The 25,361-nt window shown below is 40.0% G+C and overlaps 1 protein-coding gene across 3 annotated transcripts in view; it reads right to left on the bottom strand.

Annotated features, from left to right (window-relative positions):
- Positions 1–490: 490 nt before the first annotated feature.
- zbtb44 (zinc finger and BTB domain containing 44) overlaps positions 491–25,361 on the bottom strand; it is a 33,472-nt gene continuing 8,601 nt past the window's right edge. Inside the window, exons 1-6 of one of the 3 annotated variants that reach the window (XM_060912226.1) lie at positions 23,313–23,399; positions 23,137–23,219; positions 17,327–17,411; positions 16,382–16,533; positions 15,819–16,119; positions 491–3,716 (exon numbers count right to left, since the gene is read on the bottom strand). In XM_060912226.1, coding sequence (XP_060768209.1) covers positions 3,347–3,716; positions 15,819–16,119; positions 16,382–16,533; positions 17,327–17,411; positions 23,137–23,182 — 954 coding nt within the window. In that variant the 5' untranslated portion in view covers positions 23,183–23,219; positions 23,313–23,399 and the 3' untranslated portion in view covers positions 491–3,346. Of the gene's footprint in view, positions 3,717–15,818; positions 16,120–16,381; positions 16,534–17,326; positions 17,412–23,136; positions 23,220–23,312; positions 24,400–25,361 lie in introns of those variants that run through there. The other 2 variants (XM_060912224.1, XM_060912225.1) reach the window with 2 other exon arrangements.

Genomic DNA, 25,361 nt, shown 5'->3' with positions numbered 1-25,361 from the left:
ACTATCTGCAATGAAATACAAGTCAAAGTAAATTTAGAAATCTCTGCTGTCTCTTCTTTGCATTTTCCTTACCATCCCCATCCCAACTTGTCCTTATTTGGGGTTGTAGATGGTTGCACAGTAGCTCAGTTTACAATCTTGTAATGTAAAGGTGGAGTCAGTCAGAATGCAGTTTGTGATTTTATGTAAATTTCTCCTCACATTCTGACAGATTCAATAAAATTTCTACCAGGGATTCAAAACTTCTGTCTCAAGGGTACCCAGCCAATGTATTTAAAAAAAAAAAAAAAAAGGACCAATTTATCTTAACTTACCTGCATCAAAATCATTGACTTTTACTGTAAAATTTTATAACTTATATTAGCTCACTCCTGTTAATACAATTCGTCAAAATTGATACATACATCTCCAATGCTACGTACAATAGCAGCAAATGTAATACGTCCTGCATATAAAAATGGTATTTACATACAACAGAGACAAAGCCATATTTTGCTAGGTTGTAACCATTTAATTTCAGTTGCAACTTGCTGACTTTACAAAACATCATTCAGCAAATCTGTCTTGGCATAAGGACCACCAAAAAGGTACAAAACAATAAAGGTACATTTGTCATTATCAAAATAAACACAAGCACACATATTAAACCAATAGTATAGCACTTCAAAAAATATTTTCAAATCACTAGCTACATCGTAAGTCTAACAGCATTCTGTCTACAAAATGGTATGAAGTCATATTAATGTATGTTTTAGCCATTAAAATATACTACAGATTTAATATCCAAGGCACAAGATACAAAAAAAAAAGAAAAAGGTTTGAGTAAATACCATTAAGACATTGTCACAAAAGCAGACACTACAAGGCTCAAGTCAAATAACAATTCACACTCACATTGCTATAAGAAAATGTACAAAATTTCACTTTAAGGTGAATTGTAATATAATGCAGGATCAGAAAGAGCATCATGACCATTAAAACACCAAGTTTTCTCTCTGTTGAAACATTTCAGACACTGAAGTTTGAATATTGTACATAAAAAAACAAACAAACCTGCAGTTCCACACACATCCAAAACATCCAACAAATAAAAATCAACCCATGCTATATTAATTTTGCTCTTATTTCATTTAGACTGGGACAACATGCAGATACCACAGAAAGAAAGCGGATACAGAAAGCTGTGTTATGGAAAATGCGTCACTATAAATGCTCAGACTAAAGACACTGGTGTTTCAATCTACCACAAACACCCTGTTGAGATATAGGAAGTGAGATTTGACCGAATGTATTTACTCAGTATACGGACTCAAAAGATGAAGTGATAGAATCAGCCACCATATCCTATATATTAATATATTATGAAGTTTGTTTTTTTTATTTTGTTTCATTTGTTGTTCATTAACTGCATTGTAGAAATGAAATGAAACTGCCGTACAAAGGACTTCATAAAGTCCTTCAAAAGAAATGTATTTCCTTGAGAACGTGCAAAAGCCAATCCTCCTAGCAATTATCCTTGTGTCCTTGATTTTATCTGTTTACTGTCTGTTGGCCTTGGCGTGCGCGCACACAAAAAAAAATTATATATATATATTATACACATACACACACATATATAAATCACATTCTTTTGCCATATTTGGAAAAACGGGTTGACATCTAGAAGCTGGATATTGCACAATGCATACCAAACAATTGACAGTTGGTTTATTGAGAACATCACACTGGAATGGAGCAGCTTTTGGCCAAATGATTGCCTTGTGCAATGTCAAATATAAGTGGGGAAGGAACCACTACCACCACACACACACGTGTGCATTTGTTAATGACCAAATTGAGCAAGTGCTACATACAGATTTCACAATCATGTCATATTTCACAGATTTTACTGGAAACATATTAGGTACCTATAGTTAGGCGTTATGGAGAAAAATTCCATTGAACAGCCTAACTAGTGGAATTGGGGAAAGATATTTCCTTTCTTCCATTTCATCACCTTCTTGCATGTACTGAAGTTCTTAATAGAAATGCTTAAATGGTTTCTATTTGTGAGGCATAGCTGTCAAAATCTAGCAGCGTGATATACAGTAGAAAATAAACTGGAGGGTTGGTGGGGGATTGCTAGCTTCTCTCTTTGTTACCCTAAATACAATGCATCTCTCAAAATGCCGACTTAACCTCAACAAATTTACTCATTTGGAAAAAGGAGACAACCAACAAAGGATTCCTTAAATGGACTCAAAGCTTATTTGACCAAATCAGGCTACACAGCACACCATACTGGACAACTTCTGCTTAAATAATAGCACAGTCTTTCACATTTCAGATTGTTAGCCTCAAAAGTTCAGGTTGCAGGCCAGGAAGAGCAGTGTGCTACAGTTAAGGCGCTCTGCTTTACAAGACTAAATACATTGCTTCAAAGGGACAAGAGGCAAGGAAAGGGGGGGGGGGGGGGGAATACAGGGTGTTTCAAAAATAAAATTGATATTATTTGAGATGTAAATATCCCAGAAACTACATACTCTAGGCAAAAGAAACTGAACAGGCTTAATGTTGAGCAATAGAAGATTTATTCCTCAAAATTTGAATGAGAAATTCAAAAAGGTATGTGGATTCCATGAACGATTTCACAAATTTTTGACTTGTTCGACTGTATGCCAACACACAAAATGCCTTTTCTTTTCCAGTGAATGGCATTCCTATACCTAAAAAGATAAACAAAAAACAAACATTCAACATAAAATTCTGACCAGTTTCCAAACATGGTGTGAAAATTTGAGGTCAATTGAACGAGAATTGGTAAAGTTATTAGATTGTGAAATATCATCAAATTTTTTTAAAACACCCCATATATCTTAGAGGAACAACTTTCCCAGTCACTGTCTAGCATGATCCAGCCTGACTGAATAAGGCGTAGGTGTAATCATCTCACAGCTTTTACTCATACACAAAATCCTTTGACATATGGCCTCATAGAGGGTCATGATTTAGCTGATAAAGCTTCAGAGGGAAAAAAAAAATCAATTAATTACAGGACAGTTAAAAACAACATCTAAACATTTCAAGTTTACAATGTCTGAATTTCAGAATACATGACATTTTAAAACAATCACAACATATAACCTTATGTTCCTATACAAAGCAAACGAAAAGAATAACATTCCTATAAAGAACTGTTCACAACTACATATGAAGCTTTTTAAAAGTCAACTATAATAAGTATCCAAACTTGCATTCCCCACACACAGTCCAGTGTTCACTTTATTTATTTTGCATTATACTGATTTAGGCCACAAGATCTGAAAAACACGTACACAAATTCCAAAATAATTAAATGGAATGTTTCTCATTCGATTGTAATTGACATAAGTGCTTTCTTTTGGTTCTGTCCCTCACCCTCTTTCTCCCTTTCCTCTTTCTCCGGCTCTGGTAAAGAGGTGACAGCTGTGGTGTTTTTTGCCTCCTCTCCTAGTGTTCCCTCCTCACTCCCATGGCCTGCTCGAGAGCCTGGTGAATTCTGGGCCATAGAAGCAGAGGGTCGCGAGTCGTAGTTCATGGTTGAGGAGACCTGGGAGATGACGGGCGTTTGTACTGAGGAAGAAGAGGAGGAGGAGGTGGCGGTGACATCAAAGGCTTGCTCCGTCATCTCAAAATGGGCCAGGTTCTCCTCCTCTTCCTCCTGCATGTGGCTCAAGTAGTCTGGGAGGAGGAACTCACTGGGGGAAACAGAGTACAGAAGGTTAAATATAGTCATTAGACATAAATTCTGAAATGACACTATAGATCAAATTCATTACACATTTTAAAAGCACACAATTTGAAAGAAGCAGTAGCAGACAGGTAACAGGTCATCAGTGAAGTTGCATCAAGCATCTTCAAAATCAGTCAGTCATCAGCTGCTTTTAGAGGTAAGAAGGAAGTGTTAATATTAGTGCAGATTATCCAAAATCTGTCACTCAGAATAGACGATTTATAAATTGCACTTTTTTATTTAATGAGGTAAATGATGATCCACACCACGGATTCTCAACCATAGGGTTGCCTGATATGCAGATGTGGTCTGAGCCAATTTTTACCAACCAAGTTCTATGCAGGTAAACTTCACCTACGGTGCCCTCCGAAAGTATCGGAACAGCAAAGCCAATTCTTTTGTTCTTGCTATACACTGAAGACATTTAGGTTTGAAATCAAAAGATAAATATGAAGTGATGGATCAGAATTTCAGCTTTCATTTCCTGATATTTACACCTAGATGTGTTAAACAATTTTGAACATGACACCTTTTGTTTGAACCCACCCATTTTTCCAAGCAATCAAAATATTGGAACATATGATGACCGAGACATTGACTTTTGGTTTGGGCCATGTTTCATCTATAAAAGACTGTGTTAGTTAATAAAACAACATGAAGACCAAAGAGCTGTCTATGGGAGAATGACAAGCCATTTTGAAAATAGGGAAAATGGATCACAGCCATTGCACAAGCATTGGGGCACAGCCAATACAATTTGGGATGTCCGGAAAAAGAAAGAAACCACTGGTGTAGTAACAGCCAGAGACTGAACAGATCAGCCAAAGAAAAAGCAGCAGTTGATGACAAAGATTGGGAGCGCTGTGAAGAAAAGCCCCAAAACAACAGTCCACATCACCAACAACCTCTGCAGGGCAGAGGTGAAGGTATCCACTGTTCAAAGAAGACTTTGAGAGCAGAAATATAAAGGAAATGCCATACTCATCAGCACTAAGAATCAGAAGGCCAAATTAAAATTCACAAACAAATACAGAGAGCCACAAAAATTTCTGAGACCAAGATTAACCTCGACAAAAGAGATGGAAAGACCAAAGTGTGGAGAGAGAAAGGATCTGTTCATGATCCAAAACACTGTCTCAAAGGCATGACATCGTGTCATGACTTGGGTTTGCATGGTTGCTTCTGGAACAGGCTCACTAATATTTACCGATGATGTAACTCATAATGGTAGCAGCAGAATGAATTCAGAAGTCTACAGAAACATTTACAGAAAAATGCATCCAATATAACTTCATCATGCAGCAAGACAATGACCCAAAACACACTGCCAACACGGCACAGAACTTTATCAAGGGAAAAAGTGGAAGGTTTTAGACTAGCCAAGTCAATCACCAGAACTCAGGCTTGTAGTACTCGAGTCCAGGACTTGAACTCGAGTCCAACTCGTGCTCTGATTTTAAGGACTTGTGACTTGACTTAGACTTGAGCACTGATGACTCAGACTTGGACTCGAACTCGTGCATTAACTGCATTCCGACTCATAAATTGGAGACGAGGACTCCGATTTTTTCTTTATTTTTTGAAACATGCCATAATAATTTGACATAACATTTATATCTACATTAATTTTTATACTAATTTTGTGCAAGAAAATGCACATCCACCTGTTCATGTGTCAGGTTCAGGAACAAACCAAATGTTAATGGCGCTAAAATGCCTGGAGAGAAGCCCCGAGGATTGTCCGTTTTGCTTATGCAGACTTCTCGTGCAGTGGGGAAAAAAAAAAAAATGCACTGCTACGTGTTCCATATTTAAAAGAACCATCGAGGAGACGACGGGGACAACCTCGAACTTCAATCGTCATTTGTCAAGACGAAGGAAGTGACACGCTATGTTCATTGCTCTGTTGATAGCGGGGCTTGCTGACCGATGAACTAGCTAGTGTTAACCCTCTCTCATGTTATTTGCCCTGTTGATAGTGGGTGGGGCTTGCTGAGCGATGAGCAAGGTTTGTAGTCTATTAACTAAAATGGGGCAGTCAAGCAGTAATGTTAATCCAACACAGTAGCAGAGACGGTTTCACATGAGGGCAGCAACGGCCACCGTCAAATGGTGCGGTTGGAGTCTTGTTCTCAGACTTGACTCAGATCAATAGTGGACTCGAATCGAAATTTTCTTTAATGACTTGGACTCAAACACTGGGAACTCGAGACTAGACTCGGACTTGAGGTTTAGTGACTCGACTACAACACTGCCAGAACTTAACCCAAATAAAGTACACATTTCACCTCCTGAAGAGACAACCCTAACAAGTGAAAGAAAAATGTGAAAAGCATCACAAAAGAAGATTGCTACAGTTTGTTAGTGTCAGTGAGCTTGATGCATTTATACCAAGCAGGGGATATGCAATCAAAGATTAAGTATTATTTATTTTAACTCTATCTGTTCCTATACTTTTGTTCACCTAAAATTGGTTGGTCTGCCACCAAAGATGCCATATTCCAAGTTTGTTTTTTCTTTTTTTTTTAAATACATCTAGATGTAAATATTAGGAAATGAAAAAAATTTGATGCACCAACTCATATTCATCTTTTGATTTCAAAGTTGAATGTCTTCAGTGGATACTAAAAACAAAAAGCACTGGTCTTGCCTTTCCAATACTTTCAGAGTGGACTGGAGGCCTAACAGTTACAGAACACAGAAACTGAACTGTTTTGGATTAATTAACTTTGTGATCATATAAAAGTAACAATGCATGTTTATAATAAGGCAAGACAGAAACGGAGACGAATGTTCCATGTTCTGATAAGTACAATCCATACTCACTGTGAAATGGTAACATATCGAAATGAGATGATATACTATGTCATTTTGAACACAGAGTACCAACTGTTGTGGGCTCTTACCCAGAAAGATTTTTTTTTTAAAGGATCCACTTACAAGCTCTCCCTCTCTGATGTATTACAATTAAACGCGCTACGTTACGGCACATGTGCAGAAGTATGAAATAACGTATGTGTAAGAGGTCCTGGTATGCTCTGTTCATGTTAACCCTCAGAGATTTGACAAAAAAAGTAGTCACATTTTCTTTTAACAAATTAACGTTTTTACTGTTTATAGCTCCGTTTAATGTTGTGGAACATCCGCAAGATAAGTTGATTCCAGTCACGTACGTTGTAGCAGCTATAAACAGTCGTTCCCTCACCCACCTGACTTTTTCCACTCTCTTGAAGTTAGGACAAAACATGCAGAAATGTCATATTACTGAGAAACTGGAAGGCTAATCAGTCACCAGTCACGAAGACACTCCTGTGCGAGAAAACTTACTGAGAGTCACAAAAGTGCCGATACCCACAAATCCATAAATGTTAAACACGGAAAGCTTCACCATATCAATGATTATACTTTCTTTGTGAAATAACATTTTTTAATCTACTGATTATTAAGCTTATGTTATGTGGAGTGCTTGGACTACAAGTCCCTGTGAATGTATTTTTGCTGTGGAAAGCAAAAACATTAGAAGGACGGCATTAAAGGTGACGTACCCTTTTCCACAAGCTGACACAGGTACGTGAGGTCTTAATGAAATGTCTGACACGATCTGGTCAAAATACCACAAGGATAAAAACACTACAGCTCCCTTCTCACCCTGTTCAAAATGGCTGATTTGAGCCTGTTCCTTTAAATGATCATGAGCCACTGCTCACCCCACCCTCCTCTTCCACCAGCTAATCAGGCAGTGTGTTCCTCATGAATATTTATTTGCAAATGCTGGTCTCAAGCCATGAGTGGAGATAGACAGATGAGGAGGCAGCATAATTCTAATGGGCTTGTGACATAAAAAGAGGAGCCAAATCTGAATGGCTTGTTGAAGCACGTTTTCTGAAACAGGCAGTTGAAAAGAAGCTGACTGGGTGTCTAATTTCAGAGTTTGTGGGTCGGTAGGCTCCAGATACCCAAATGTACGTCAACAAGCACTGAAAAAGTGAGTTTTCCCATAATGTTGCCCCTTTAATTGCTTGAATTTGAATTAATCAACACCTTCAGATTCGAGAATTCAACAATACTGTGGTAAACAATACAAAACCGATGCAAGCTGTTTCAAACTTTAAATAGACAGATGAAGGAATAAGTATTATTCTATCCACATTCACTGGATATGAGCAATCACGTGCTCTGATTGGTTACTCTACTACTAGGCTATCAGCTCATATACATAGTTTTCACTGACATCACGGCATTCCGGGGAACGCCCTCCAGCCGCCATCTTGTGGGGCAAACAAAACGGACCATCGCTATTACCGGCTACGTTATCTCGGACGAATTTATGAAGTTATATAGTCAGTTTTCTAAAATAAAGATCAATGTTGGCAAAATCAAGCAAACGGAAGTACAGTTGTGCTCATAAGTTTACATACCCTGGCAGAATTTTTGCTTTCTTGGCCTTTTTTCAGAGAATATGAATGATAACACAAAAACTTTTTTCCCCACTCATGGTTAGTGGTTGGGTGAAGCCATTTATTGATAAACAACTGTTTTCTATTTTTAAATCTTAAATCATAAATAATTTTTTTTGACAACAAAAAACATCCAAATGACCCTGATCAAAAGTTTACATAACCCAGTTCTTAATACCGTGTATTGCCCCCTCTAACATCAATGACAGCCTGAAGTCTTTTGTGGTAGTTGTGGATGAGGCTCTTTAATTTCTAAGATGGTAAAGCTGCCCATTCTTCTTGGCAAAAAGCCTCCAGTTCCTGTAAATTCCTGGGCTGTCTTGCATGAACTGCGCGCTTGAGATCTCCCCAGAGTGGCTCAATGATATTGAGGTCAGGAGACTGAGATGGCCACTCCAGAACCTTCACTTTGTTCTGCTGTAGCCAATGACAGGTCGACTTGGCCTTGTGTTTTGGATCGTTGTCATGTTGGAACGTCCAAGTACGTCCCATGCGCAGCTTCCGGGCTGATGAGTGCAAATTTGCCTGCAGTATTTGCTGATAACATGCTGCATTCATCTTTCCTTCAACTTTGACCAAGTTTCCTGTGCCTTTGTAGCTCACACTTCCCCAAAACATCAGCGATCCACCTCCATGCTTTACAGTAGGAATGGTGTTCCTTTCATCATAGGCCTTGTTGACACCTCTCCAAATGTAACGTTTATGGTTATGGCCAAAAAGTTCAATTTTGGTCTCATCACTCCAAATTACCTTGTTCCAGAAGTTTTGAGGCTTCTCTCTGTGCTGTTTGGCATATTGTAGGCGAGATACTTTGTGGCATTTGCTTGGTTTTAACAGAGCCCCTGATTTTCCATTTGTTAATCACAGTTTGAACACTGCTGACTGGCATTATCAATTCCTTGGATATCTTTTTGTATCCCTTTCCTGTTTTATACAGTTCAACTACCTTTTCCCGTAGATCCATTGACAATTCTTTTGCTTTCCCCATGACTCAGAATCCAGAAATGTCAGTGGCTGGATGAAAGATGCAGGAGTCTGTCTGGATCCCAGAAACTCACTCAGCTTTTATGCACACACACTGATTACAAGCAAACAGGTCACAGGTGAGGATGCTACCTTTAGTAGCCATTCAAACCCATTTGTGTCAACTTCTGTGCATGTTATCAGGCCAAAATCACCAGGGTATGTGAACTTGTGATCAGGGTCATTTGGGTAGTTTCTGTTGTCATTATGATTTAAAAAGAGAAAACACAGTCGTTTGACAATAAATGGTTTCACCCAACCACTAAGCATGAGTGGAAAAGATGTTTTTGTGTTATCATTCATATTCTCTGAAAAATGGTCAAAGAATCATAGATTCTGCCAGGGTATGTAAACTTATGAGCACAACTGTATATAGATATTGGACGACATCTCACGACAACGGTATGCAGCCAAACTGGCCTTGATTGGGGGAATTGACTGACCCCTACGAAGTGGACAAAGATGCATTTTCAAGTGACTATGCAGGGCTGCCATCCATATCGTACCCTGATATTATGAACTATTTCGTGAATAGTAAAAGTGCCTACACACTTGACGACCTCAAAGCATACAAGTCGCTGGAGTCATACAATTATTTTGTCTGTGGCTGGGTCCGTGAAGTCCACCATATAAAAACAAGTGACAGTCATGTCCTAATTACAGCCAAGGTATGTAAACATTGGAATTTTAGAGCTCTCAACACTGCATATAAATATATGTGTGTGTATAATATCGAGTTGATTTAAATCAGAATTGATTTAAATCAGAAAGCTGCCCACATTTGCGCGAAGCTGCACAAATGTGCGCAGCTTTCCGATTCACTGTTTTTTTCTCATCCTTATACTTTCTATGTTTCAGGGACTGTAACGGATTTGCAATTGATTGTTTATTTAAACAACTTACCACTTATAAAATGATCGGAGCAGACTTTGCTTTGTTTGGAAGGCTGATAATTCTTGCGGTTGATTCTCGCAAGCCATAGATTTCTCCTTTGTATGCTGAGTTTGTTTGCTCACCTTCGTGCTCCCGTACAGTGGGAATTCCATAAAAGCTCCACTTGACGTCATCATCTGACCTATTACGACAGCCGTGAATACAACAGGTGTACACCATTGCTAGCTTAAAATAGCCTGCCTGGGTTCTTTTGAAGACTTTGTACTCGCGCGTTACAATGTGTGCTCAGTGACCCGTACGGTAAGCTTGACCCGCAAGATGGCCGCCACTACGGAATCCCCGACTCTGTGACATCATGTGAAAACTATGTATACTGCGAGTAGAGAAAAACACAAATGGCGGAGCGTGCTGCTGAACCAACAGAGGACAAAATAAAAACTCTACTCAAACAAAACCGCTCAAAAATACAAAAAAAAAAGGAATAAAAGAATCTGATTGTAAAAACATTATGGCATTTTTCACAAACTGCTACTGTCATTTCGCCAGTTTGTTTACATTCTAAGCAGAAATTATTTTGTCGGATGTTTTGTACAAAGTTTTTATTTATCGAATGTGCAAAAAGTAATAATAATAAAAATGCTCCATTTCTTAAAATCTAGTGAATGTGGATATAACAAAACAGTTACTCCACTCAATCTCATCGTACATGGCTTATAGCTGACTTGGTGTTACGCACCTCGTCGGCTATCAGCTCATCTACGACTCGATTTTGTGGAATAACTGTTAAATATACAGTGGACTGTGCACTATTTGACAGCGATGCACTATAAATCTCCAAAGAAGGAGTTGTATGAAAATAAAAGAAGAAAGGGAATGGAGGGATGAGGGACCTGTAAATTGGGGTCACATTATCATTATGGTTCTACTTGAAACCCTCATAAGGAAACACTGAAAGGGATAACCATACTGTTAACTAATAGAAATGTTCATTACATTTATATTTTTGGACAGATTAGCTTTGAAAAGGAATTAGATTTTGAAAATGAATTTTTATTTTGTCATCCATGTCTGGCTGTCCATGAATTTTAGGGCATTTTATGATATGTTTGGCTATTGTTCATCACAAACAAATAGTTCTTTTATGATTTCCACTGAGATATCATGGTAAAATTTTATTTTAAGTCAAGTTGGAATTAAAACAAACAAACAAACAAACACAAACAAACAAAAACAAACAAACAAACAAACAAACAAGTGAATACATCATTATTTAATACTAACTGCTTAGTATTGTTCTATAAATGGTTTGTTTGATGGCTTGTGACCATCCAACTTCCTCTTGATCACATTCCAGAGGTTTTCAGTGGGGTTCAGGTCTGGAGATTGGGCTGGCCATGACAGGGTCTTGATCTTGTGGTCCTTCATCTACACCTTGATTGACCTGGCTGTGTGGCATGGAGCATTGTCCTACTAGAAAACCTAATCCTCAGAGTTAGGGAACATTGTCAGAGCAGAAGGAAGCAAATTTTCCTTCAGGATGACCTTGTACATGGGTTGATTCATGTGTCCTTCACAAACAAAAATCTGCTCCATTCCAGCCTTGCTGAAGCATTTCTAGATCACCGATCCTCCACCAAATTTCACAATAGGTGTGAGACACTGTGGGTTGTAGGCCTCTCCAGGTCTCCGTCTAACCATTAGACGACCAGGTGATAGGAAAAGTGTAAAAATGGACTCAGAGAAAATGACCTTACTCCAGTCTTCTACGGTCCAATCCTTATGGTCTTTAGCAAACCTCAGCCTGGCTCGTCTTTGCTTCTCATTGATAAAGGGCTTTTTTCTAGCTTTGCATGACTTCAACCTCACCCAGGAGTTGGTCTCAAACCGTCCTTGCTGTGCACTTAACCCCAGCTGTCATTTGTCATCCTTTTTGTAGGTCACTTGATGTCATCCTACGATTGCTGAGTGACATTCGAAGGAGTTGATGATCATCCTGGTTTGTGGAGAGTCGTTTTCACCCTCTGCCAGTCTGTAACTTTTTTGTCCCCAATATCTGCTGCTTGACCTCGTTCTTATGAATGGTCATCTTTTAAATTTTGAGGATGGAAGCAACCTGACACTCACTGTATCCCTCTGCCAGTAAAGCTAGAACTGAGCCCTTCTTTTTCCTCACTCAGAACTTTTCTTTTTAACTCTTTTGGCATGATGAATAGATATTTTTGTATTCCAATTAAATTGAACGCACTACTAGCACTGTTTTTGCCATCCAAACTGGTCCTATTGCAAGAGGATAGTGATGACCACAGTAGTGGTTTTTATACTTTTCCTCATTAAATAAGATTCGGTTCAGTTGATTGCCTAATCAGTACCTCATTAAGTAAAATGAGGTGTGCTTGTATTGGAATTCCAGCACAGATACTGGAATGAAATGGCTGCCGTACACAGAGATGCTGATTTAAGAAAAAAAAAAAACTGGAGTGGTCTCTTAATTTTTTCCAGAGCTGTGTGTGTAAATTTTTATTTTTTACACAGACACGAGTGTTTTACTGGGAAATATGCCACTTGTATTTTTCATACGAGCTACATCCAGGACATGTAGAACCAAAACCATGACAAATCTCTATAGGTCACTCGTGAGGAAATCAAGGAATTGTTTTGATAAATTTGGGTACATTTTGTTTGTGTCAATATAATAAAAAGAAAATTTGCTTAAAGATATGAAGTTTATCATCTCGTGTTAAAAAACTCACATTTTTCATGTGAAATATATCGCAGATCTGAATGACAGATTTCCCGATATTTCACTCTGATGACATCACTCCTAGTGTTTTTCCGCTGACTAGACACGCATTGTCAAAATGGTGAACCGGTTCAAAATGAAAATTCTTTTGATTTTTTGTTTTTGTGGATGTATCTATAGATTATATCATATACAGTGCCTTGATATATTCATACCCCTTGAACTTTTTCACATTTTTCCACCTTACAACCACGAACTTAAACGTTTTTTATTGAGATTTTATGTGATAGACCAACACAGAGTAGCACATAATTGTGAAGTGAAACGAAAATGATAAATGGCCTTCAAAATTTTAAACAAATAAAAATCTGAAAAATGTGGTGTGCATTAGTATTCAGCCCCCTGTACTCTGATACCTCTAAATACAATCCAGTGCAATCAACTGCCTTCAGAAGTCATCTAATTAGTTAATAGAGTCCTACTGTGTGTAATTTACTCTCAGCATAAATACAATTGTTCTGTGAAGGCCTCAGTGGTTTGTTAGAGAACACTGAAGAACAAACAGCATCATAAAGACCAAAGAACTCACCAGACAGGTCAGGGATAAAGTTCTGGAGAAGTTTAAAGCAGGGTTAGGTTATAAAAAAAATATATATCCCAAGCTCTGAACATCTTAAGAAGCACTGTTCAATCCATCATTCAAAAATGGAAAAAGTATGGCACAACTGCAAACCTACCAAGACATGGCCGTCCACCTAAACTGACAGAGCGAGCAAAGAGAGCACTGGCCAGAGAAGCAGCCAAGAGGCCCATGATCACTCTGGAGGAGCTGCAGAAATCCACAGCTCAGGCGGGAGAATCTGTGCACAGGACAACTATAAGTCGTACACTCCACAAATCTGGCCTTTTTGGAAGAGTGGCAAGAAGAAAGCCGTTGTTGAAAGACAGGCATAAGAAGTCCCGTTCGCAGTTTGCCAGAAGCCATGTAGGGGACACAGCAAACATGTGGAAGAAGGTGCTTTGGCCAGATGAGACCAAAGCTGAACTTTTTGGCCTAAATGCAAAGCGCTATGTGTGGCGGAAAACTAACACTGCTCATCACCCTGCACACACCATCCCCACTGTGAAACATGGTGGTGGCAGCATCATGCTATGGGGATGCTTTTCTTCAGCAGGGACAGGGAAGCTGGTCACAGTTGATGGGAAGATGGATGGAGCTAAATACAAGGCAATCCTGGAAGAAAACCTGTTGGAGGCTGCAAAAAAGACTTGCGACTGGTAAGGAGATTCACCTTCCAGCAAGACAATGACCCTAAACATACAGCAAGAGCTACAATGGAATGGTTTAGATCAAAGAATATTCATGTGTTAGAATGGCCCAGTTAAAGTCCAGACCTAAATCCCATTGAGCATCTGTGGCAAGACTTGAAAATTGCTGTTCACAGACGCTCTCCATCCAATCTGGCTGAGCTTGAGCTATTTTGCAAAGAAGAATGGGCAAAAATTTCAGTGTCTAGATGTGCAAAGCTGGTAGAGACATACCACAAAAGACTTGCAGCTGTAATTGCAGCAAAAGGTGGCTCTACAAAGTATTCACGGAGGGGGGCTGAATACTAATGCACATCACATTTTTCAGATTTTTATTTGTTTAAAATTTTGAAGACCATTTATCATTTTCGTTTCACTTCACAATTATGTGCTACTCTGTGCTGGTCTATCACATAAAATCTCAATAAAAAACTTTTAAGTTTGTGGTTGTAAGGTGGAAAAATGTGAAAAAGTTCAAGGGGTATGAATACTTTTTCAAGGCAGTGTATATATAAAAATATAAAATAAAAAAATAAAAGGTTCTCACTATTGTAACAGAGAAACATGCATCTCTACACAAATTGCAGACACACTCTCTCAGCAATTGCTCTCTCTTTGGACGCCTTTGCTTCATATCTCAAGAAAGTGCCAAATTATTGCCTCATTCTTGCAGGCTTGTTCACTGTTTATTTGTGCTGGATACACACAGATTGGACAGGGAGACAACGATGGAGAGAGAGGAATGGGTGACGAAATAGTGGATGCTTGTGGTTTAGGAACTGAAGACTCAACATTTCCAGGAATCTAACAAGGATGCTTGTTCAGGATTAATATACTGGTCCTAATAAGTGGTCTTTTTTTAGACCACCACTAAGCTTTTAAGAATTGGTTTACAATAGTTGTCCATTCTCTCCTTCACACCTTTGTATGTAACCAAGTGTTCAAATCCAAGTCCTTCAAATATGGTATCGTTTCCCTGCCTACTCTAATGCTGCTCTTTACAGTGACTCATTTCCTAATAAAGCCCATTTTTAAGAACATTTCAAAACCACCATCTGGAAATACAACACATAACTGTTTCATTGTATCAGTGTTATAAAATACAGATTTGCATCCTGGGAACTTAACATCTGAAGACCCCATATACTGCTGTCAACTGAAAGAATCCGTAATCTTTTGGGATGCGCGTAACCCAAGGATAAGAACATTTTGATGACCATAATGAAGACTGTAGATCAAATAATGTAGAGATCCAAACAATAAAATGCAAAAACGTGTGCCACGTCATAGAGTAAGAACGAAATTATGAAACCTAAGAGCAGGTTCCTCATCAAAAGAAGTGAGGGAGGGTAGATTGGTGAAAGAGATTTCTGATGAAACAGCAAAAATAATTTTTAACTTATAAAGTGAAAAAGAACAAACCGCTTTTCCGCTTCTAATACTGGGATTTTGTAAATGAAAGATGAGATTGGTCGAGATTAATTACTTCATCTGTGTATACTGTATTATAGTGTATATTGTCATTATAGACTAAATGACATGTCGCGCCTTAATCATTGCCATTTTAAACCCTCATGACTGACTAAGCCTACATTGGGGTTTCTGTTCGCACAGACATTTCTAATTACGTTCAACTCCTCCTCACCTGGTCTGGAAGTAGTTTGCTAGCTCTGATGCCTCATGGTTCAGACTCCTCAGGTGTACGATTAAATTGCCGGAGTTGGTAAACATGGCGCCGCACGTTTTGCACTCGTAAATCCGAGGCTTGCGGATGATGTGGCGGGACACCCTCATGTGGTGCTTATATTCACCGAAGGATGTGAATGTGGCGCTACAGATCTGGCACCGGAAACAGCGTTTACCTTCATGCTTCAGACGGTGCATCTTTAGGGAGTAGGCCCGTGTGAACTTTTTCCCACAGCGGTCACACTGGAATGGCTTAATGCCTGCCAAGCAAATGAGTCACAAGAAAGTCCACAGTTTAATATTTGAATAGTTTAACCGAAGCTTTGATCCAAATTTTGAATGTATAGATTGGAGCAGTTCTACTCCAAAGAAAGCCACAATACCGCCAATGAAAGCAAGCGCATTAAAATTCTTCATTTTTGTTTCTTATAGATTATCTTATCTTTCTTATAGATTACCAATCCTGAAGGGATTGATACCAAAAGGGACCCAAAGCTAATTCTGGAAAGCTCTTGCTCTCACCGGAGTGGATGAGCATGTGCTGTTTAAGGTTCTGGATTCGAGTAAAGCGAACTCCACATGTGGGGCACTGGAATGGCCGCTCTGGCCCGTTGAGTCCCGGGCGTGTGGAAGGGCTGATGTACAGGTGGTAAGGGTACTGAACATTTTCCAACCTACAGGACAGTAGGGTACAGAAGGAAAGAGGAAATGAGAGAGAGGAAAGAAAACACAAAAGACAGAATAAATGAGGAGTCATGAATACAAAAGAGACAATGAGAATAATCAGGTCAATATTTGAGATGCAAGAGCATTTGGAAAAATCACTGTTAAAAAAAAAATCTATTTCAATTCGATAAATTATCAAGTTCAACTCCTTAACCAGATGCTTTTCCAAGTTTAAACAGTGTGCATGTGTAATACACAGGCTATTAATAATTACTAAAAAGGTTATAGGCAAATAGTTTAAACTGGCAGCTTGACAGTGTTTTTATGCTTCCAAAGTTCCACACATTGCAGCCCAGAGAGGTTTCAGACTAACATATTACACGTTTACTCAGGCATATCAAGCTATCCTATAAAAATGAAAAGTTCATTTTCAGAGATGTACAGCTGTGCTTCTTCCTTTTGTTTTGCGTCACGACACTTCACTTTTCTCCCTGTGTTTCTACAAAATTCAAGAGCCAACAACTTTCCAGACAGCAAGCCAACTAGCTTCTGTTCCTTTGGCAACAAACCTTGCCAAAGTCTAATAGCCACGACAACACCGCGTAAGCCACCTCCACTTATAAATAAGTAGAAGATGGAGACTGAAAGGATGAAAAATTATAGCCCTCCTCTTAGTTTTTTTTTGTAAATAAAACTGTAAAAGTGAGACATCATAAAATGATACTTTGTTTAAAAACAAACAAAACAAACAAAAAAAAAAACAAAAAAAAAAAACACTGCAATCTTGCAAAGCAGATGTACCTTTCGTCCTCCTCCATGTGGCCAGTGGTGTTTGGAGTGCCCTGGATGGACTGGAGGCCCTCGGTCACCCCCTCATCCATGGAGCCTAGGAGAGCATATAGCCGTTTGTTTTCATGTCTTAGAATAATGAATAAGATAAATATGAATAAATGTAAATTCTTGTGGTTAGGTATATAGAATTAGGTAGCCAAATATGATTTAAAAATATTTATATCACAAACAGTATTGTGCAAGTCTTAGGCCCTCTTTTTTTTTTTTTCCATACAAACTGTTATAGATTATGACTTCTTCTACATTATCGAGTCAGTACAAAAACATTTTAGAGTTCCAAACGTTCATTTTCCAGCACAAAATTAAATGTTACAGAGGAGAAAAAAAATTTATCTGAGCAGCATATTACATAAGAGAGCACTTTCCAGATTAAAAAAGAAAACATAATGAAGGCTGCTGGGTTTTGGTGCAAAATTAAGAAGCGAGTGTGACAAAGTGTCCAGAAGAACTGTGGCTGGTTCTGGAAGATGCTCAGTAAAACCTACAGCTCATTTCCTCATAAAACTGCACTCACTGTCCCTGAGACTATTTTTTTTAAAGCAAAGGGTCGTCTCACACCAAATATTGACTTCGTTTCATTTATTATGGCTTACTGCTGTTTATAGTAATGTTGAAACATTTCCTTTCATTATTTTTTAAGCCATTTTTGGTCTACAGCTGACAATGTTATGGAATGTTATGATGTCAATGCATGGTAGAGCATTTCATGATGTCTGGAGAGCAAGTCAGTAACAGTTCTGGCAACCATAATGGAAAATATAAGGGCATACTGCTACTTTAATTGGGAATGTCTACGGTCAACCATGCGGAACACTGCAGACATGAGCAGGCCTTCACATCATTATGATCTACCCTCATATTTTACATACAATCTATTGCATACTTAACTGTGGACAATTTAAAAATGTCATGAACTTTGTGTTCCATTTGAGATGTTCCTCTTGAATGATTTTGGGAGCTTGCTCGATTCAGAATTGAAGCATAACATGTTGCCAGTGTTTTGGTGCTCTGTGGTACTCTTTGCACATTGGTAACTAGTGCAACTTATCAAGGTTTTGAGGATGTTAACACACACAATGAAATATCGTACCAGTCAAAAGTTTGGAGACACCCAATTCAATAGGATTTCTTTATGTCTTAAAGTAATGGTGGTCTGTGGTTTCTCTTAGCTGAGCGGTTCTTGAAATAATATGGATTACTACGGTTGTGGAATAGGGCTATTTACTGTATTATCATCATTTACTATTTGATCTCAAACACATTAAGAAGGCAAGAAACTAGTCCACTAATTAACTTTTGACGAGACACATCTGCTGATTAAAAAGTATTCCAGGTGACTACCTCATGAAGCTGGTTAAGATAACGCCAGTAGTGTGTAAAGCATCATCAAGATAAACGGTGACTACTTTGAAGACTCTAAAATATGAAACATTTAAACAAACACTTTTGTTATTTCATAGGTTTGTAGAACAATACTGAAGACATCAAATGTAGAAAATAGTCAAAATACAGAAAAACCTATGAATGAGTAGGGGTGTCCCAATGATTGGTAAATTTCACGTTGAAAAGTTTCATCTATGCAGATAATTTGCATGGATGCAAACGGCGAGCCTTTTGGCGGATGCCGCCTTTTTCACGGCTGTCTGGGGGACTTGTGTGAATCATGCAGATCCGATGAGTTTTTTTTTTTTTTTTGAGGGGGGGGGGGGGGGGGGGGGGGTTGGAGTGTCTGATTATAATTTCATCAAAGTAAATTCTGTATTAAAATTACTAAATAAGCAAATGCCGTTACAGTCCATGAAACATAGGAAGTATAAGTATGAGAAGAAAACAGTAAATCAGAAAGCTGCGCACGTAAAGCCAATTACGTAACTTGCGTTGGACTGATGGAAATCCTTGCGCGTGCAGTGAAGTGCAGCCAGCAGCAGATAATGGCGCGCAGCCAATTGGCTTTACGTGCGCAACTTTCTGATTTACTGTTTTCTTCTCATACTTATACTTCCTATGTTTCATGGACTGTAACAGCATTTGCTTATTTAGTAATTGTAATACAGCAGGGTTTTTTCTAGAAAAATTTAGTATGAGGACGCTCACCATGGCGAGGGAGCGAAGCGGGGGGGGGGGGGGGGGGGGGGGGTGCCAGTTGTCGTCCCCCCCCCGCCGTGCGAAGCCTTTGAAAAATTGAGGCTACAATGGGACATTCTGAGGCTATCTGAGAGGGAAATTGTAACAAATTGTCTGTCAACACTGAAAAAGAAAGAAGTAATCATCTTCTGCCCTGGACAGTCTTTGGCTTTCTTCCGCTTCGTGCCGCGGGAAGACATCTTTAAATGCCCAAGTGTCAACAAAAACAACTCGCGAACTACTTGTCAAAAGCTCCCGCGCCGGTGGGTGAAAGGTCATTGAGTCTCGCTCTACAAGTCAGCTGACCTTGTATGTAACCCATGTCAAATCTCGCGAGAGCAGCCGCGAGAAGTAAACAAACATGGCGCCTCAGTCTGGAAAACGCCAATTCGGATCGTTTTTGCACCGTCTGGTGGTGTATCTACTATGATTGGAATATTTTTGGAGTAATTATAACGTATTTGATGATCAGACACATTGTCACGTGGTGTTGCTGGGATGTTTTCATGGAGAAAAGATCGTTTTGAGAGATTGCATGTTGTGCAGTAGCATACAAGTGCATGGCCTCAGTGTGACTTGGGGTTCAATCGGCATTTCGGTAAGAGGGCGCACGCCGAGAGTAAGAGGGCGCAGCGCCCCTGTTCCCCGGTTTAGACGAAAGTCTGATACAGAATTTACTTTGATGAAATTATAATCAGACACTCCAACGCCCCCCCCCCCCCCCCCCCCCAAAAAAAAAAACCTCATCGGATCTGCACGATTCACACAAGTCCCCCAGACAGCTGTGAAAAAGGCAGCATCCGCCAAAAGGCGCGCCGTTTGCATCCATGATTTGGCAAGTGATTTTTTAAATACTTTGTACTGCATAAAAAGCTTACCTACCCAAGCTTTCAACTCTATCCAGAGTCTTCGTCGGGGGAAATGACGTCACTTCGAGCATGCATTGCGCATGCCCGAAAGAATGTTATCCCAAATCTCCGGAAGCTGGTACCAACCACCATCTCAGTTCAGGGAGGGCTTGAGGGTTCTGATGTGGATGGTTTGTCATACGCCTTGTTTAAACCAGTCCGGCTCCTGGTCTAGAATTTTCACATTGTCTAGCTGTATCCTGTGTCCCATGTGGTGTTTGTGAATATGTTGTGATACCTCTGATGATGTCAAACTTGGGCGTCTATGTTCCATGAATCTGGTTCGAAGACATCGTTCGGTTTCACCAACATAAGAAGCATTACACTTCTCCTGGTCACTCCTCTCACACTGAATGAGGTCCACAGGTCCACATCGTTCACTGGCAGGAGTAGGGTCCTTAGGGCTCACCAGCAACTATTGTAAAGTGCTGGAGGGCTTGAAATGCAGTTGTACCCCACACTTCTGAAACACCCGTCTTAGCTCCTCTGACAAGTTTTTGCAGTGTAACATGAGAAACAGTTATGGGTTTGGCTGTCACACCCTCCTGTGTTTCAACCATTGGTTTAGGCTTCCTACCTGACGAAGACTCTGGATAGAGTTGAAAGCTTGGGTAAGCAAGCTTTTTATGCAGTACAAAGTATTAAAAAAAAAAATCACTTATGATTGGTAAATTTATCAGCACAAATCAGTTACATGTACTCAGGCACCCCATTTCAAAAGCAGGTCTTAGACAAAAATTACGTAGCCAATCGTACTCGGGTTAATGAGTAATTTTTCTTACTTTCGAGCCAAGTTGTAGCCCTAATGCTGCTGCTCAATGACAACTCATCTCATCTCATCTCATTATCTCTAGCCGCTTTATCCTTCTACAGGGTCGCAGGCAAGCTGGAGCCTATCCCAGCTGACTACGGGCGAAAGGCGGGGTACACCCTGGACAAGTTGCCAGGTCATCACAGGGCTGACACATAGACACAGACAACCATTCACACTCACATTCACACCTACGGTCAATTTAGAGTCACCAGTTAACCTAACCTGCATGTCTTTGGACTGTGGGGGAAACCGGAGCACCCGGAGGAAACCCACGCGGACACGGGGAGAACATGCAAAGTCCACACAGAAAGGCCCTCGCTGGCCCCGGGGCTCGAACCCAGGACCTTCTTGCTGTGAGGCGACAGCGCTAACCACTACACCACCGTGCCGCCCCTCAATGACAACTTAAAATAATAATAATTTAAGACACTGACTTTATTTATACAGCTTTCCTTCCATTAATGGCTTTAATGTAGTTGCAACCATCTGGTTCTCTGCTGTCAACAAACCCTTCTGCCATTAATTAAGGCTGTGATTATTAGTTACAATTTAGAGTCACCAGTTAACCTAACCTGCATGTCTTTGGACTGTGGGGGAAACCGGAGCACCCGGAGGAAACCCACGCGGACACGGGGAGAACATGCAAACTCCACACAGAAAGGCCCTCATCGGCCACGACCTTCTTGCTGTGAGGCGACAGCGCTAACCACTACTATGTCTATGTGTCAGCCCTGTGATGACCTGGCGACTCGTCCAGGGTGTACCCTGCCTTTCGCCCATAGTCAGCTGGGATAGGCTCCAGCTTGCCTGCGACCCTGTAGAACAGGATAAAGCAGCTAGAGATAATGAGATGAGATTAGATAAATACGGAGGTGATTATAGAAAAATCCCATGCTGATTGGTTGAGAAATTCAGACTATTTCTCGATAATCACCTCGAGCGATTTGGCAAAATGGTAGCCAATTGTTTCGTCACTGTAAATGAGGAAGAATTACAAACTATGAAAGAAAATGCTGTTCCTAAAAGCGCTAAAGATGCTACGAGGTTTGGTCTAAAACTATTCAAAAGTAATGTGAAATTGTGATTTATTTGATTTCAAAACAAAAAAAGTATTTTATGTGACTCGGTGCAGATAAGTGACAAGTCTGCGCCGCGTCTTTCTTACCACTTTTGAAGTTTGAAATAAACTCCATAATATTAAATTTTTTAAATAAAATCACCTTCACGCTTGTACTAAAACAATTATCCACCTCAGGCTCAGTGATTATCAGTGAACAATAACCTTGACTTTGTCTCCATTATTATGCATCGAGATTCACTTCACCTTCGGTAAATAATTGTTAATTATAATGGGCTATGCCGAGTCTGAAAAATTATTGATGTGGATTTCTATACGAGACACATTTTTGCACTAAATCAGCAACAAAAATAAACTTTCTTACATTAAAGACACTACTGAAGGCAACTGCTGTAGCCTGATCTTAATGGTAAGGAAAGGGGTACGTGCAGGCGACTGACCAAGCGCTATTTGAAAGGGGGTGTGGTGTTTCAAGTTTCTTTTTTGTAATGTTTATTTAAGTAGTGTCATTGGATTGGAACATGGAATGTTGGTTGGATTAGTCAGTTTAAAATAAAAATAATAATCATAATTTCAATTAATTGATTCATTTCAATTAAAAAAAGTACCAGTCAAAAGTTTGGACACACTCAGTTTTTTTTTCCTGTATACTGACTATTTTCTTAATTGTAAAAACAACAGTCCATCATTAAGATTAAGTATCTTAATTAATAAAAAAATAAAGAAAAACCATTGAATTAGATGGTGTCCAAACTTCTGACTGGTACTGTAATTGTTACCCTACTACCTTTATCACGCACTGCATCAAGGTATACTAAGGCTGTAGTGGACATACCAAAAGGGAACCCAAGATATTTCATGTTTTGTCTGGTCAACTTCATTTCATTTGTTACACATCTCCATTCCTATGTTTCAGGTCTGTAACACATTCCAAAAAAGTTAGCATGGGGTCAATTTACCGCGAGTGATGAGGTAAAACGATTAACTAAAAATGCATTAAAAGTGTCCTACCTATGGATGAAGACTGAGGGCTGATGAGCAGATCCTCCTGGGTGTGCTCACTGCCAGGCACATTTTGCTGGTCAGTCAGCGAGCCATGCGAGGCACTGACTGGCTGTGATGCCTCTTCGTGTGCCTCTTCGTCACTTAGCCTCTCCACCTTCACTTGCACATCCTCCTCTTCCTCCTCTACCACGACTGTCCCACCCACACCCAGCGCCCGAGGGCCCTCACAGGACAAGTACTCCACAAGTGCCCGACTGCCTCCATCTTGTCCGGATGCTGCACTAGACTCCAGCAACCCCTCAGGAAGTTTGGCTTTTTCTGAAGTGAAGCGGCGGTCTACACCAAATGGATAAGTCCAAGAAAAAGCAAGGGAAGGTTCCAGGGTCTGAGCAGAGCTCTCGGGGAAGGACGATGATGAAGGTGAAGGATTTGGGACTTGTGGTGAGGAAGAGGAGGTTGGTTGTGGGCTGGCGAAACTTTTACGCTTGCGGCGTGACTCACGGCACACAGGGACAGGCCGCTCAGGTGCACTGCATTCTGAAGACACTGGCGAGGGTGAAAGTGCATCCAGGGGAGTCAGAGTGCAAGTTGTGGCGCCTTCTGGAGCTTCCTGGGGCCGGTGAAGAGTGGCGGTGTTACTGGAAGCTGAGGATGAGTTCCACAAGATGCTGGACTTCATAAATTCTGAGCAAGTGTTGGCCACTGCAAACATCTGCATGTAGCTGGCGGCAGCCAAGACATCGATGATGTTCTCCGTGCTGATAGACAGTGTGGATGTGTAGGCATATTCCAGCAGTGGAGCGAAGCCCGCTACTGTAACATGGTGGAGGTCCAGAACTGCCTTATTGTCCTCTGCACTGGCTTCGTCCTCGCTTGGCTTCCCCGAGAGCTTAGCTTTGAGGAAGTCGCTGCAGCAAGCCAGCACCACCTTGTGGGCAGAGAATAGCTGGCCCTGAACACGGATAGTAACATCGCAGAAATGGCCCTCGCTGCGCAGCGAATTGAGCTTGTCCAACAGCTCTTGACTGTGACTGGGTGAATTGTGTGTAAACGTCTTCACTCCCATCTTTGTCACTGATAAAGGATGGATTTCCTTGGAGACAGAAAGAGATTTAATAGAACAGCAGCTAAAATGCTCCACTAAAATGCAACAAGCTTCGTTAAAAAGAACCAGTGAACATCTCTTGGAGAAAAAAAGAAGCCAATTTTCTTCATTTACTCCAAAAATATTACAATGCCAAATTAAAATATTCTATCCGAGTTTGACCTGACCCACAGCTTTATGTTTAAAATCAAAACCCAACTATTATCCCACAAAATTCTTTCCATACCCAACCCTTTCCAGAGTGCTGCTGCTTTAGTTCTTTTGCACTCATGCTCGCTCAACTATGCTGTAATGTTGGCCATGACACACAACACCATATGTGACTCTAGTGTGCCTGGTGTTCAAGTTAATTAAAATAATTATTTAAGTTAATAAAAGTACAAGGAACCCTAATTTGAGGGGAAAGCAGACCAAAATTCATTAAAATGGGAAAATAAGCTATAAATACCTAAAGGGAAGATTATAACATGAACCAAGCAAGACCAATTAAAAAAAGTCCAAAACACACTGACTCATGCAAGTGAACTGGTGGATCCCATTAAGTCTGTAGAGCCATCTTACAATCTAGCCCAAACAAGCATGTCAGAGAGGGAGAGAGGTTTTACATTCCACTGATCCCCATGACTCAGTTTTTTAAAACCGGAATCCGTATGATGCTACAGGAAACAGATACTCTCCAATGATTATGTGTTGTGGAATGCGCAACATGGAGATTCTGCAGTTCTACGGAACTCAAATAAACTGTAGAATAGCGATATTAAGATCTGTTTAATATCACTGCTGCCTGATTCACATGACAGTTAACTGAGGAAAGGCCAACTCTGACATGCTAAGAAACTAACGTTCTCAAAATGCAAGTGAAAAACAATTCATACTTCCACTGTGTATTGGAGTTAGAAACTTATATTTTATGGTTTTAAGTCAAGAGTGAGGCGGCACAGTGGTGTAGT

Source organism: Neoarius graeffei, chromosome 28 (genome assembly GCF_027579695.1).
Source record: "Neoarius graeffei isolate fNeoGra1 chromosome 28, fNeoGra1.pri, whole genome shotgun sequence".
NCBI classification, from domain to species: Eukaryota; Metazoa; Chordata; class Actinopteri; order Siluriformes; family Ariidae; genus Neoarius; species Neoarius graeffei.
The sequence above is the reverse complement of the archived record's forward strand: the minus strand, read 5'-3'. Positions and strand labels throughout refer to the sequence as shown.